The sequence below is a fragment of the Martes martes genome (assembly GCF_963455335.1).
Source record: "Martes martes genome assembly, chromosome: 1".
NCBI lineage: Eukaryota > Metazoa > Chordata > Mammalia > Carnivora > Mustelidae > Martes > Martes martes.
Window position 1 is genome coordinate 129135219 of NC_137888.1, and position 12044 is coordinate 129147262.

General features: G+C 41.3%; 1 protein-coding gene across 1 annotated transcript in view; it reads left to right on the forward strand.

Moving 5' to 3' along the window:
- CPNE4 (copine 4) overlaps nucleotides 1–12044 on the forward strand; it is a gene marked incomplete at its 3' end in the record, with an annotated part of 476837 nt that overhangs the window by 312204 nt on the left and 152589 nt on the right. The window contains exon 3 of the mRNA XM_080823089.1: nucleotides 6689–6868. Within this exon, the coding sequence (XP_080679215.1) occupies nucleotides 6689–6868 (180 nt within the window). The remainder of the gene's footprint in view (nucleotides 1–6688; nucleotides 6869–12044) is intronic.

A 12044-nucleotide genomic window follows, 5' to 3' on the forward strand; every position in this document is an offset into this window, starting at 1 on the left:
GGAAAGGTAGGAAGGTGTACAATTAGGTGCATCATCTCTTATTCGCACCCCTCCCTTTGCCTGAGCAGAAAAGTTGTCATCCCCATTGGTCATCACCCAACTTGCCATCCCTTTCAAGAAGGAATGAGATAATTTACTGGGCAGGGTCAAAAGAATTCCCTAAGGAGATGGCTTTTATGAAGTATGCTACTTCCACAAAATTTTTATGATTGCTTCAAATAGGCAGTATCTTACAGAGTTTCTCTGTAGGACCCCACTCTGTATCCCTATGTTGGCTAGTAAGTATATTCATGTGGATGGTTCTGAGAACCAGATAGAAAAGTTTCTCTATTTGTTTAGTTAGGGTGGGGGGAATCCTTGCACCTCTCTTAGGCCCATGATGTCTTTCTTCTCCAGTAGCTGTTATCTTTGGGATAAGGGCCTGTACTTCTCCAGAAACTGTAGACCCCTCAGGGACTGGCATCTGTTTGGGCTCCTGCCTTGACCTTTCCCCACTAATAACATCACATTGTTTAACCTTCACATCCCTCACCTCTTTTCCAGCCCTTGGAAGCCCAAGGGGGCAGACAGCCATTCTGTGCATAGTCTTGAACTGTTTTTTGGTTTTTTTTTTAAGATTTATTTATTTATTTGAGAGAGAGAGTGGGAGGAGGGGCAAAGGGAGAGAGAGAATGTTAAGCAGGCTCCATGCCCAGGACCCCTTGAACTGTTTCTTTTTTCTTTCTTCTTTTTTTTTTTTTTTTAATTTATTTATTTGATAGACAGAGATCACAGAGAGAGAGAGAGGAGGAAGCAGGCTCCCCGCTGAGCAGAGAGCCTTACGCGGGGCTCGATCCCAGGACCCTGGGATCATGACCTGAGCTGAAGGCAGAGGCTTAACCCACTGAGCCACCCAAGTGCCCCCCTTGAACTGTTTCTTGATGACATACTGACTTTGTCCTCTGCACAATCCAGTCTCTGTGGTCGTTGTTAAGGGCCCTTTCCTATCTCTAATATGTCCAGTGGACAAACCAGATCTGCAAAGGCACAACCATAACATCACACACTGACTCCCCCCACTTCTACAATTTACATTTGTCATCTGGCTTATGCATTACTCTGAGCAACAGAGTTTAGGTAGAAAAGCTTCTACCTAAGAAGGTATGAATTTGCATGAATATATAGCATAAATGTGATACACAAACATAGGTGCTTGACTACCTAGGTTCAAATCCTACCTCTTTCTTGCAAGCTGTGTGAAATTAGGAAAGTTATAGGGTCTTTCTACCTCCCGGTAAGAGGGGCTAATGATAGTACTTACTTTGTAATGTTGTCAAAAGGATGAAAAGAGAATGCCTGTCAAATTATTTGAATGAATACATCATCAAAGGAGATATACAAATGTCAAATAGGCATATAAAAAGATGTTGAACATCATTAGTTATTAAGAAAATGCAAATTAACGTCACAGTGAGATACCACTACCCACCTATTCGAATATTGAAAGTTAAACATAACACGTATTTCAATCCTAAGTATTTACCCAAAAGAAGAAATATGTGTCCATACAAATGCTTGTACATGGCTGTTTTGTGTAGAACAGCCAAACTGGAAACAATGCAGTGGAAGCCATCCATAGAATATTACTAAGCAATGAAAAAGATGAACCACCGATGCATGTAACAATGAATAAATATCATAATAATTCTACTGAATGAAAGAATAAAGACAAAAAGACTATATACTGTATACTATAAGCTTATAGAGAATACAGACTGATCTATTATGACAGAAAGTGGATCAGTGGTTTCTTGGAAATGGGGTGGGAAGGGAGGGGTGAGAGGAAGGAGTTACAGAGGGACATGAAGAAACTTGGAGGGGCAATGGCTATGTTCACTATCTTCATTGTGGTTGTGGTTTCACACGTGTGTACATATGTCAGAACTTATTGAATTGCATAATTTAAATAGATGTGATTTATTATATGTCGATTATACCTGGATAATGCATTTTTTAAGTAAGTGCCTAAGACAGAGCAGGCTTTTTATATGTATTGACTATTATATACTTGAGTATTATACTCAAAAATGTTTTAGATGAAATTTTTAAAGGGGCATCTCATCAAAAGTAGTACTCAGTAATGGATTATATCACTATCATGCTATGCCTAGCTGCATTTTCCATTTCTTTCAAGGAATTCTTACAAATAAACTTGAATTAAGGAAAAATAGTCCAGGCTGTGAGGTCACAAGGCGTGGAGTTCAAGTGCTTGTTCTATCATCCTGGGCCTTGTGCTGATATTTGTCCTTGATTTCTCTCATATACAGAATACTACAAAGTCACATCACATAATGCTGTAAGAATCAAATAAAAAACTGGACCTACGCATGTTCTGCAAATTATAAAGCAACATGAATATATCAGCTGTTACAACTAGGGAGGAAAGGAGATAAGCGGACTTTTTGAAGACCGAGTAACAGAAGACCGCCAAGGTTAAAATAAACTTTGACCAACACACCTCACAGAAGAGCAGGAGATAGACCCTCCATCTCTAAAATTCCCTTATGCTGATATTCCCACCTTGGAATTGACTGGGACACTCTTAAAAAAGCAGACTTCTGGGTCCTACCTTATACTTGCTTAGTCAGAATCACTGGTGATAAAAAAGAGGAATGACTTGTTGTTGTTGTTGTTGTTGTTGTTGTTGTTGTTTAAAAAAAAAAAAAAAAAGCTCCCTGATGAATTCTGGTGCAGCTGGGAACACTGTCAGCGGATGGTCTTTTGGAAACAATCACCTTGATTTTCATGCCTCTCAGTGAGAAACATGAGCTATCCTAGGCTCTATTGCTCTGATTAAACCTGGCTTCAGTCTCCAGAAAAGATAATGCGTCTCCCGTAATGGCTAGAAATGCAGAAAGTTTTGAAACATTTTCTAAATAGGCATTTAGTATTGCAAGCACTTCCTCTATGAACATTCTTCTTTTTCTGAGCTCCTTTATGCTCTTAGGATTCTTACTGACTCTGAGATTATTTTTGGAAATTATCTATCTTGGTAATGCAGATGTGTATTTCTTAATTTCTTTCCAACCAGTCTTTTCCCTCAAGAACCAAGTCATTTCATGTTGCATGTTGGCAGCTTGCCTTGGATAGACTGTCTGAGGTGTGTGTCTTGATGCCAATATGAACTTCTATCTATGTGGGATTGTCATCAGAAAATCAAGAAGTGAGAAGAAAAGCAGCAGGATCAATGCACATCAGCCCTTTGTGCCATCTGGGGTGGTTAAAGCAGAGGAACAAAGACTGGGATTGGATGGAATTTCCTCCTCCTATCTCTTATCTCCCACTGCCTAGGACTCTATTGTTCCACCCATAAGGAGAGAAGATTCCTTTTCTGCGTCTTGAGGATGTCAAATCCATCTATAAGTTCTTGGGGGTTATTTCAAAAGGCACCACATGAATGTAATTTTCTTATATGGTTCATTAGTCTGTGAATTTGGACCAGATGTTGCAAAAATGCTTCTAGGGGTCAGACAGGGAAATTCCAAGCTTGGAATTCCAAGAAAAGCTTGAATAGTGAATGCCCCATCTGGATGGGGCAGTCCCCAATTGTTGTCATTTTTTAGTGGGGCCCTGCATTGCCAGATATTCTGATTTTTTTTTCCAAAGGTGGGACGGACAACAAAAATAGTCCCTTTTGGGGCACCTGGATGGCTCAGTGGGTTAAAACCTCTGCCTTTAGCTCAGGTCATGATCCAGGGTCCTGGGATCAAGCCCCATGTCAGGCTCTCTGCTCAGCCGGGATCCTGCTTCCCCTCCCTTCTCTTTCTGCCTGCCTCTCTGCCTACTTGAGATCTCTGTCTGTCAAATAAATTAATAAAATCTTAAAAAAAAAAAGTCCCTTTTAAAATTTTTAAAAATACTTTTAAATATTTAAAATATTTTTAAAATAGTCCTATAAAAGGGGCTATTTTTTTTATTGTTGCCTTTTATGTTGGGAAATTAAGGGGGAAAGTACTTTTAAATGGGGCCAATAAAACATCTCCAGGTGAGCTTGAACTTGCAGACTGCCGGTTTGTGATTTCTGACTTATGCTGTTTTTCAAAACTGTGATCTTTTAACGACTGCAAAAAATGTCAATATAGTAAATCCTTACACCTATACAATCAGCCAATGACACATTCAGTTCTATCCCACTGAATGAATATTATATAAAAATGTAAATTTAGGCAAACCATAAAAGACTTTAGGGGAAAAAAAAAAGATTTATTTGTTTATTTTGAGAGAGTGAGAGAGTGAGCATGGTGAAGAGGGGAAGAGGGAGAGGGAGAGAGAGACTCTCAAGCAGGTTCCCTGCTGAACACAGAACCTTTTGTGGGGTTCAGTCTCATGACCCTGAGATCATGCCCTGAGCTGAAACTAAGAGTCAGACGCTTAGCTGACTGAACCCCAGACCATAAGAGACTTTTTTTTTAAAGATTTTATTTATTTATTTGACAGACAGAGATCACAAGTAGGCAGAGAGGCAAGCAGAGAGAGACAAGGAAGCAGGCTCCCTGCTGAGCAGAGAGCCCGATGTGGGGCTCGATCCCAGGATGCTGAGATCATGACCTGAGCTGAAGGCAGAGGCTTCAACCCATTGAGCCACCCAGGCACCCCCATAAGAGACTCTTAACTACAGAGAACAAACTGAGGGTTGCTGGAGGGGAGCCAGGTGGAGGGCATGAATGATGGCAAATGAGTGAACGTCTTTGGTAAATGGTAAATGAATGATGGTCATTAAGGAGAGCACATATTGGGATGAGCGCTGGGTGTTTTATGTAAGTGATAAATCACTAAATTCTACTCCTGAAACAAATACTACACTATATGTTAACTAACTTGAATTTCAATTTACAAAATGAACAACTCAGTTAAAAGAGAAGGTGATCCTTCAGAAGAAGCCAGCAGAGTGAAATAACCATTGGTCTGAACAATAGCTTATTATAAAATGCTGGTCAATAGTAGTTTGGGACTTGGTTTTCTGTCTTTTGTACAGGGACATGACCAGAATCATATTCTCCTTCTCCTCACAACCTGTATTGACCATCCCCTCAGGAATAGCAGGTGACATTCCCCACAGGACAACTCACTCTCACACAGGGCCCAGAGGGATGGTTGGGCCAGGGACAAAACACTGAGCACAAGAATGTAGGGGATGCTGCAGCAAGAATTCTTTTCTTGCTGGATAACCTGTATGCACAAGATATGGTTAAAGACAGCCTTCCCTTCAGTTTTTCGAGAGCTGTTTCTCTGTACTCCAATGAAAATACAGGAAATGGTTTTCCCAGTTTGTGCTAATGAACAACACTCAGGAAGTATCCAAGAGACCATGTTTCTATCTGAGAGCCAAAAGTACATGTCGGCTCCAGCTGATTCGTAAAATACGAGTAACGGGTATCTCCAATTCAGAGATACCATAATATCATGGTTTAGCTATAATTCGGAATAGCTGTCATTAAGATCTTGGGTTAGTTTCCCAGGATATCAGTGGTGTTGTAAATGGTGTTTTGACATGTGAAAGACATAGAGGAAAAGAACCTTAGTGGTACCAACAAAAATAGATGGCATACCCAAAGAGTTTCATCTAAAGGTTTAAACTCTCTATAGAGGGACACTTTCTGGGGGCATGGGCAAGGAGAAGGAAGCCAACAAAGGATGGTGAGGCTCATTAGCGATAGCAACGGCAGTGGTCTGAAGAATCAAGAGAGGGAGGGGGCATTGTGTTCCGAGAACCCACAAAAGCTCCCTCTGTGGAATGGATTCTACTAGCAGACTCGATGTGTGCAGAGGCATGGTGCTGCTGTCATCACTTCTCTGCCCTCCCACTGTCTGATCTCCTGCTAAGTCCTCCCTTTGGCTGAGTCAAACCAGAACCTAGAGGCAAGGAAGTCCAGGAAATTCCATCCATAGAAGTCAGCCTCCAAAGGCAAGAGTAGGGTGGAGAGTGGCAGATACGGATCTGAGAGAGAGGGGCTAATGGAGAGTTATTATCATAGAAAGCAAAAGGAGTCATAACTCATGGACTATTAGAGCAGGAAGGGGCTTTTCATTTTCGAATCCTCGAATCCTCATTTTGTTGATGAGGAAACTGGGGCTCAGGGAATTGAAATGACTGAGCAACCATTATAAACTCAATAAAAGGTATAGTTGAGACCAAAGGCAGTCATCTTCATTCCTACTCTCTTGGCCTTTCCACTTCATTATGCTAGGGATTAGGAGCTACAAAACTCATGTTAGAGTAGGATTGGCTAAAATGGGGCACCTATATGGTCTTTTGCCATTACTGTGCCCATCAGACATCACTAGTCTATTGCAGACTTTTTTCCTCTTGAGCCCAGATGTGCTGTCAGACTCTTTTTCATGCTAGGGCTCCAGGCAGTCACTAATCATTAATCTGTCTTGTTGCCATATTCCCTGACAATCCAACATGCTCTAAGTCTTTAAATACAAAGCTTCAGATTATTCTGTCTAATAAGATTTCCCTCCTTGAAACGTGGCTCATTCTCTGAGGGTGCTTCCTTGTGGATTTTCAAACTGCTAACTCTGGTGTCTCAATGGAGGGCATTTATGGTTTGGAAAAAGGGGAAGCACCGTAACATTATTTCACCTAAAGGGTAGTAATAAAAGGCCCTAATCCATGGTGGTGTTTTCTCTTCTTCTCTCCTTGCAGGTTGACAGAACAGAGGTGATTCGCACCTGCATAAACCCGGTGTATTCAAAACTGTTCACTGTGGACTTTTACTTTGAAGAGGTGCAGCGTCTGCGGTTTGAAGTGCATGACATCAGCAGCAACCACAATGGGCTGAAGGAGGCCGACTTCCTGGGAGGCATGGAGTGCACACTGGGCCAGGTGGGTCCACAGAGGTCCCTCCCCACCCCTTGCCTCCTTGAGGCCTCTCTTCCTCCCCTTTTTCCTCTCTCCTCGCATTCTTTGTCCTCTGGTTTTATTTTTCCTTTACATGCAGCATTTTATGAGTTCCCATACACTGTCATATCCATTATAATTAACAGTGTGTTTAGATAGGGATGATGTGGCAAATATGGGAAGACCTACTTACTTTGCAAAATTAACCATTTTCTCTTCTGAATTCCTTCATTCTGTCAGTTACTTCACAATTATTTATTAAGCACTTACTATGCTCTGACTGTGTGTGCTATAGTCTTATTCTGTTACATTATAAATTTCCATCTCCCAACTCAACTCCATACAGAGACTATTGCTCAGTTACATGTGTTCCAAGTTTCTGGTACCAGAAATAGCCCAAGAGAGGGGCTAAATAGATATTTGGTGAATGAATAAATGCTCTTATTTAATCCTGACAATGATGTGAAATAAACATCATGATTATATTGATTTATCAGTGAGAAAACTGAACTCAGGGTGGTTAAGCCTAAAGCCCCACAACAGTAAGTGGCAGAACTAGAACTCAAACTAATTTGGCTTCACTCCAAACCCCGTAATTCTGCTTCATGACACCTTTCCTTTTTCTTTCCCTTACTGCTGTACCCAGAACTTTAGTAGGTACTGAGGAGAGATCTAAGTGAAGAAATAGTCCCTATACCCCCAAAAGTGGACACTAATTGGAGAAGGCACACTATATGTACTTAAATAGAGCAATTTATGATGCAATTTAAGGCATAATGAGACAAAATATCTTGGACTATATTCACAGGGTGTGGGCCTTTGGGAAGGGAGAGCTTTCTGCCAAATAGAATCAGAGAAGGCATTGCAGATTTCAACCATGAAAAAAAAAATATGGCCCACAGATTGAAGAAGGAGGAGGAAGAACTTGCAAGTAAGAAATCAATATAAACAAGGCATAGAGGTCAGCATGACCATGGCAGGGGTAAGGGGCAGAGGAGAGCAGGTTCACTGAATCAAGGTCAGACACTGATTTGCTGCAAAACCAGTGAAGCTCGAACTTCAGAACCCCTCACTTGGGTATACTATTTCCAATGCTCTGTGTGACATTTTTATTTGTAGTCTTGCACTTTTTTCTCAAAGGATTCCAAATTATATAGACCTCAAGCCCCATAAAACCTGTATCAATCACATGTGGAGGCAATGATCTGGTTTAGGGATTAGTTAAGAAAGAGGCTGCCTGGCAAAGAGATGACAAGCATACATGTCTGTTTTTACTGTGCCTCATGCCACTTATCACTAACTTATCCCATGTGAGCACTGAGTGAAAACAGACAATGCCCTCAGATACCTTTTTTTTTTTTTTTTAGCAGATATAGTGATTACTTTCATTAGATTGTTCCTTGTTCTTTTAATGAAAGCCAAAAGTTCAATGTGGAAGGACTGTGAGGGGAGGCAGAGAAGGAATTTCCATCAATATAATCTCTCTCGTGACTTTTGAAAACAGTTGAAGGCAGATAGTGCCAAGGTCTTGCCAGGTACAATGCCTAATAAGTAGTAGGCATTCAACAAATGAGTGAATGAATGGTGGATTTTAAGTAGAAATCTGTAATATATAAATAAAATAAAGTGATTAGAGGCATCTCTTATAGATATAAATGAGCCACTCCAAGATTCTCTTTTAGATTGTGGATATCCCCTCATGTATAAAAGTTATATTCTGCCCTAAGAAACAAATGTAGATTCAGGTAGAAGTCATGTGAATCAAAGATCTTTTTCATCAAAAGATTTGATCGTTTTGTCCATGTGAATGACTCTCAAATTTGCATCTTTAGCCTCTCACAACCCTCATCTTTCCAGAAGCCAGTAAGTCCTTGACCCTCTACTTTGTGCCAGACATTGTGTTGGAGGCCAGCGGTACAGTGTTGAGCCAAAAACATTGTCCCTACCCTCACTCAAGCTGTTCACAGTCTAGTTGTGGATAAAGATGGGAAGCAAATAATTAATTAAATTATACAAAAAGTTAAATTACAACCATTGTAATTATTGTTAAGGAATAGGAGAGCAAAGATTGAGGGAGTAGTGTCAGGAGGGGAGGCGAACAAAGAAGAATTCTGAAAAGAAGTGACATTTACACCAAGACTTGAAGGGAGAATGAGTGCATCAGGTGAGAAGAAAGAGGAAACATTTTCCAAGCAGATGAGAAAATTATATACAAAGACTCTGAATTCAGGAAGAAGTTTGGCATATGGTACATAGTATCTTCATTTGGGTTTCCCAAGAACCTAACTCTGAGACAGGAAGTCAAAGGAGGTGAAGGAGAAGCCATAGCAGAAGAGAAAGTAAGACAGGAAAAGGAAGGCAGCCTGTAAGAGTGATGGCAAGCCAGCAACCACTGGGCCAACTGGAGTTTAATTCTGCTGGGGAAATTCTGGAAGCCAGTACAGAGCAAAGAGCACAGAGTTATCTTACCCCAGAGATGAGGGAACTTGGGTATTTATATACTTGGGGAATATAGTTCATCAGTTGTTGAGGGCAGTTCCCAGGGTGGGAATATCAATCCCCCAGTATTTCTGGCTTGTTGCATGGGCAGCAGTGCAGGCTCCCAGTAGACCTAATTGCTTACAAGCAAAGAAATGCAGGTGCTAATGGTCAGAAGTCAGTGGTTTGCAATGCAGTCATAGGCCCCTGGAAATGAGCAGGGCATTTATGGCATGTGGGGCACAGATGCTATCGGCTGCCTACCCGATAGCCAGTCACTCCACTTTTTCACCCATTGGGCCCTGATCATTTTCAGATCGTTTTCCATCATCTGGCTGTGTAGAAAATAACCCTGTTTCCAGCTCAAGGGTGAATCCTGAGTAATCTCAGCCAATCATATGGATCCTCTTCCCTTTTGCCAGAGATTGGTTTAGGAGTGGGCTTTGGCCAGTTCTAATCAATAAGACATGAACGGTTTTTCTCGGAAAGCTGTTCTAGCTTAAAAGACAGAGAGAGAGAGAGAGACATACAAAGGAAAAGTTGTCTGCTTGTGATTCCTGGAACCACTGTAGCCACTTTGTAGCAAGGGTGAGGATGAGAGCAACCCTAAGGTGAAGTGAGAGCCGGAAGAGTTGCAGGAGGTGGAGACACTGGCTGACACACTGCCCCTGGGTCCCGCCCTATCTGTGGACTCCTTATCATGAGATAATAAAGTGTCCTACTGTTAAAGTTGCTTGGGTTCTGGTTTTCCGTTCCTTGGGCTAAAAGCACCATGATTTTTTTTTTTGAAGATTTTATTTATTTATGGGAGAAAGAGAGAACATGATCAGGGAGGCAGGGCAGAGGGAGAGGGAGAAGCAGGCTCCTTGCGGAGCAGAGAGCCCGATGCAGGGCCCCATCCCAGGACCCTGGGATCATGACCTGAACCAAAGGCAGACGCTTAATCGACTGAGCCACCTAGGTGCCCAAAAGTGCCATGACGAATACAGAGTATACCAATGAAAGCATATCAATGAAAAACTGACAGACTGTCTGGAGGGGGGTAAACAAAGGGAAGCTGGGGGGGGGGGTTCATCAGCTTGATTTTTTTTTAAGTCTTCAAGAGGAGGAATATATGGAAGTGAGCACTGAGGTTAAGATTACAGATTGTACTTTCTAAATGTATCTTGATACTTTTGAAAGAGCTTCCAAACTGACCATTTCATTTGATTCTCTTGACAATGCGGAGAAGACAGGGGTCATCATCTGCATTTTATAGCTGAGAGAACTGAGGATCAGAAAGATGTAGTGTCCTGACGGAACCAATACCAGAAGTCAAGAGCTTTTGGTCCCTAATCCAAAGTTCTTTTTTCTGCCATGATTTAAAGAAGGATTATGGGGAGAGGCCACATGTTCTGAGATCTCTTTTAACACCTGGCTTAGACGAAGCAAGTGAGTAGCAAGTCAGAATTGTTGAGTGTAGTCCTAAGCCATGTTTCCCAAGCCACTCCAGGTGACACACTAGCCTGTCTGGGTATCTTGTATATTCATGGGCAACCACCCTTTTATATTATCAGCCATGTGATGGGTATGAGTGACCTTTCCATACTTTTGGGGTAGGCACTAATTGGCTGAAATCAATCTGCCAGTTTTTGTAGCCATAGTGATTAGTTCAGTGATGGTATATAACAATCAGAGATAGTGAAATGTAAATACATATTTGCTAGAACCTTTTGAGAAAGATTGGGTGAGGCTGTGAGGTCTGGAAATGATACCCTTCAAGGGGAGAGCATGGTACTGCTGGGAGAGGAAAGGGAAGGGTGATAATATCACAAAATGTGGGTGAAAACAAAAGAGACTGGCACCTCAAAGGGAAGAACAGAGAACTAGAGAGAAATCAGGTCATATTACTTGCACGCTAGATGCCAGTAATATGAAGCCAGTCATTCCTAGGAATTTTGGCCAATGGTTTCCCTTTATTATTCAAATCATTATGGGCTAATTCTTTTTGCCACTTGCAACATGGAGTTCCAACTAATCAAGTCATATTCCATAGAACCCCTTCTCTAGGCCATAGGGACCTCCCCAGACTCCAAGATCCTATAACTCATCTCTACTTCACTCATTTTGTAACTGCCTTGAGAAGTTCCTTTTTTTCAGTTCATTAAAATAATTTCTCTCTTAATTAACATTTACTTTTATATATATCATCTGACCCTGGCTAGATTACAAGTTTCTTAAGGCAGAGGCCATCATCGGTACTTTTTCATGTCTAATGCAACACCATGCTTTTATATCACACATGCTCAAGCCACATTTATTGAGGAGTTCATTTGAAAATTTTAGATCAGTAAAAATTTAGTATTTTAGATCATTTTAACATGGTAAGTTCTATTCAGTCACATATCTGTGTTTCAGCAAGCATTTAGAAAGTGCCCCAGTTATATCAAATACCCTGGTAGGTCCTAGAGACACACAAATGAAAAAGACAAAGGTCTGGTCCCAGAAGAGCTTATCATTAGCTGGGAGACAGACTGGTAAATAAATAATTAAAATGACTGTTAACTTTCTGCTACAACAGAGATGTGTTCCAGGGGCTACAGGGGAAAGGCTTACCTCTACCTAGAGGGAATCAGGGAGGTCTCACAAGAAAGATGACTCTGGGGGCACCTGGGTGGCTCAGTCAGTTAAGTGTCTGCCTTCA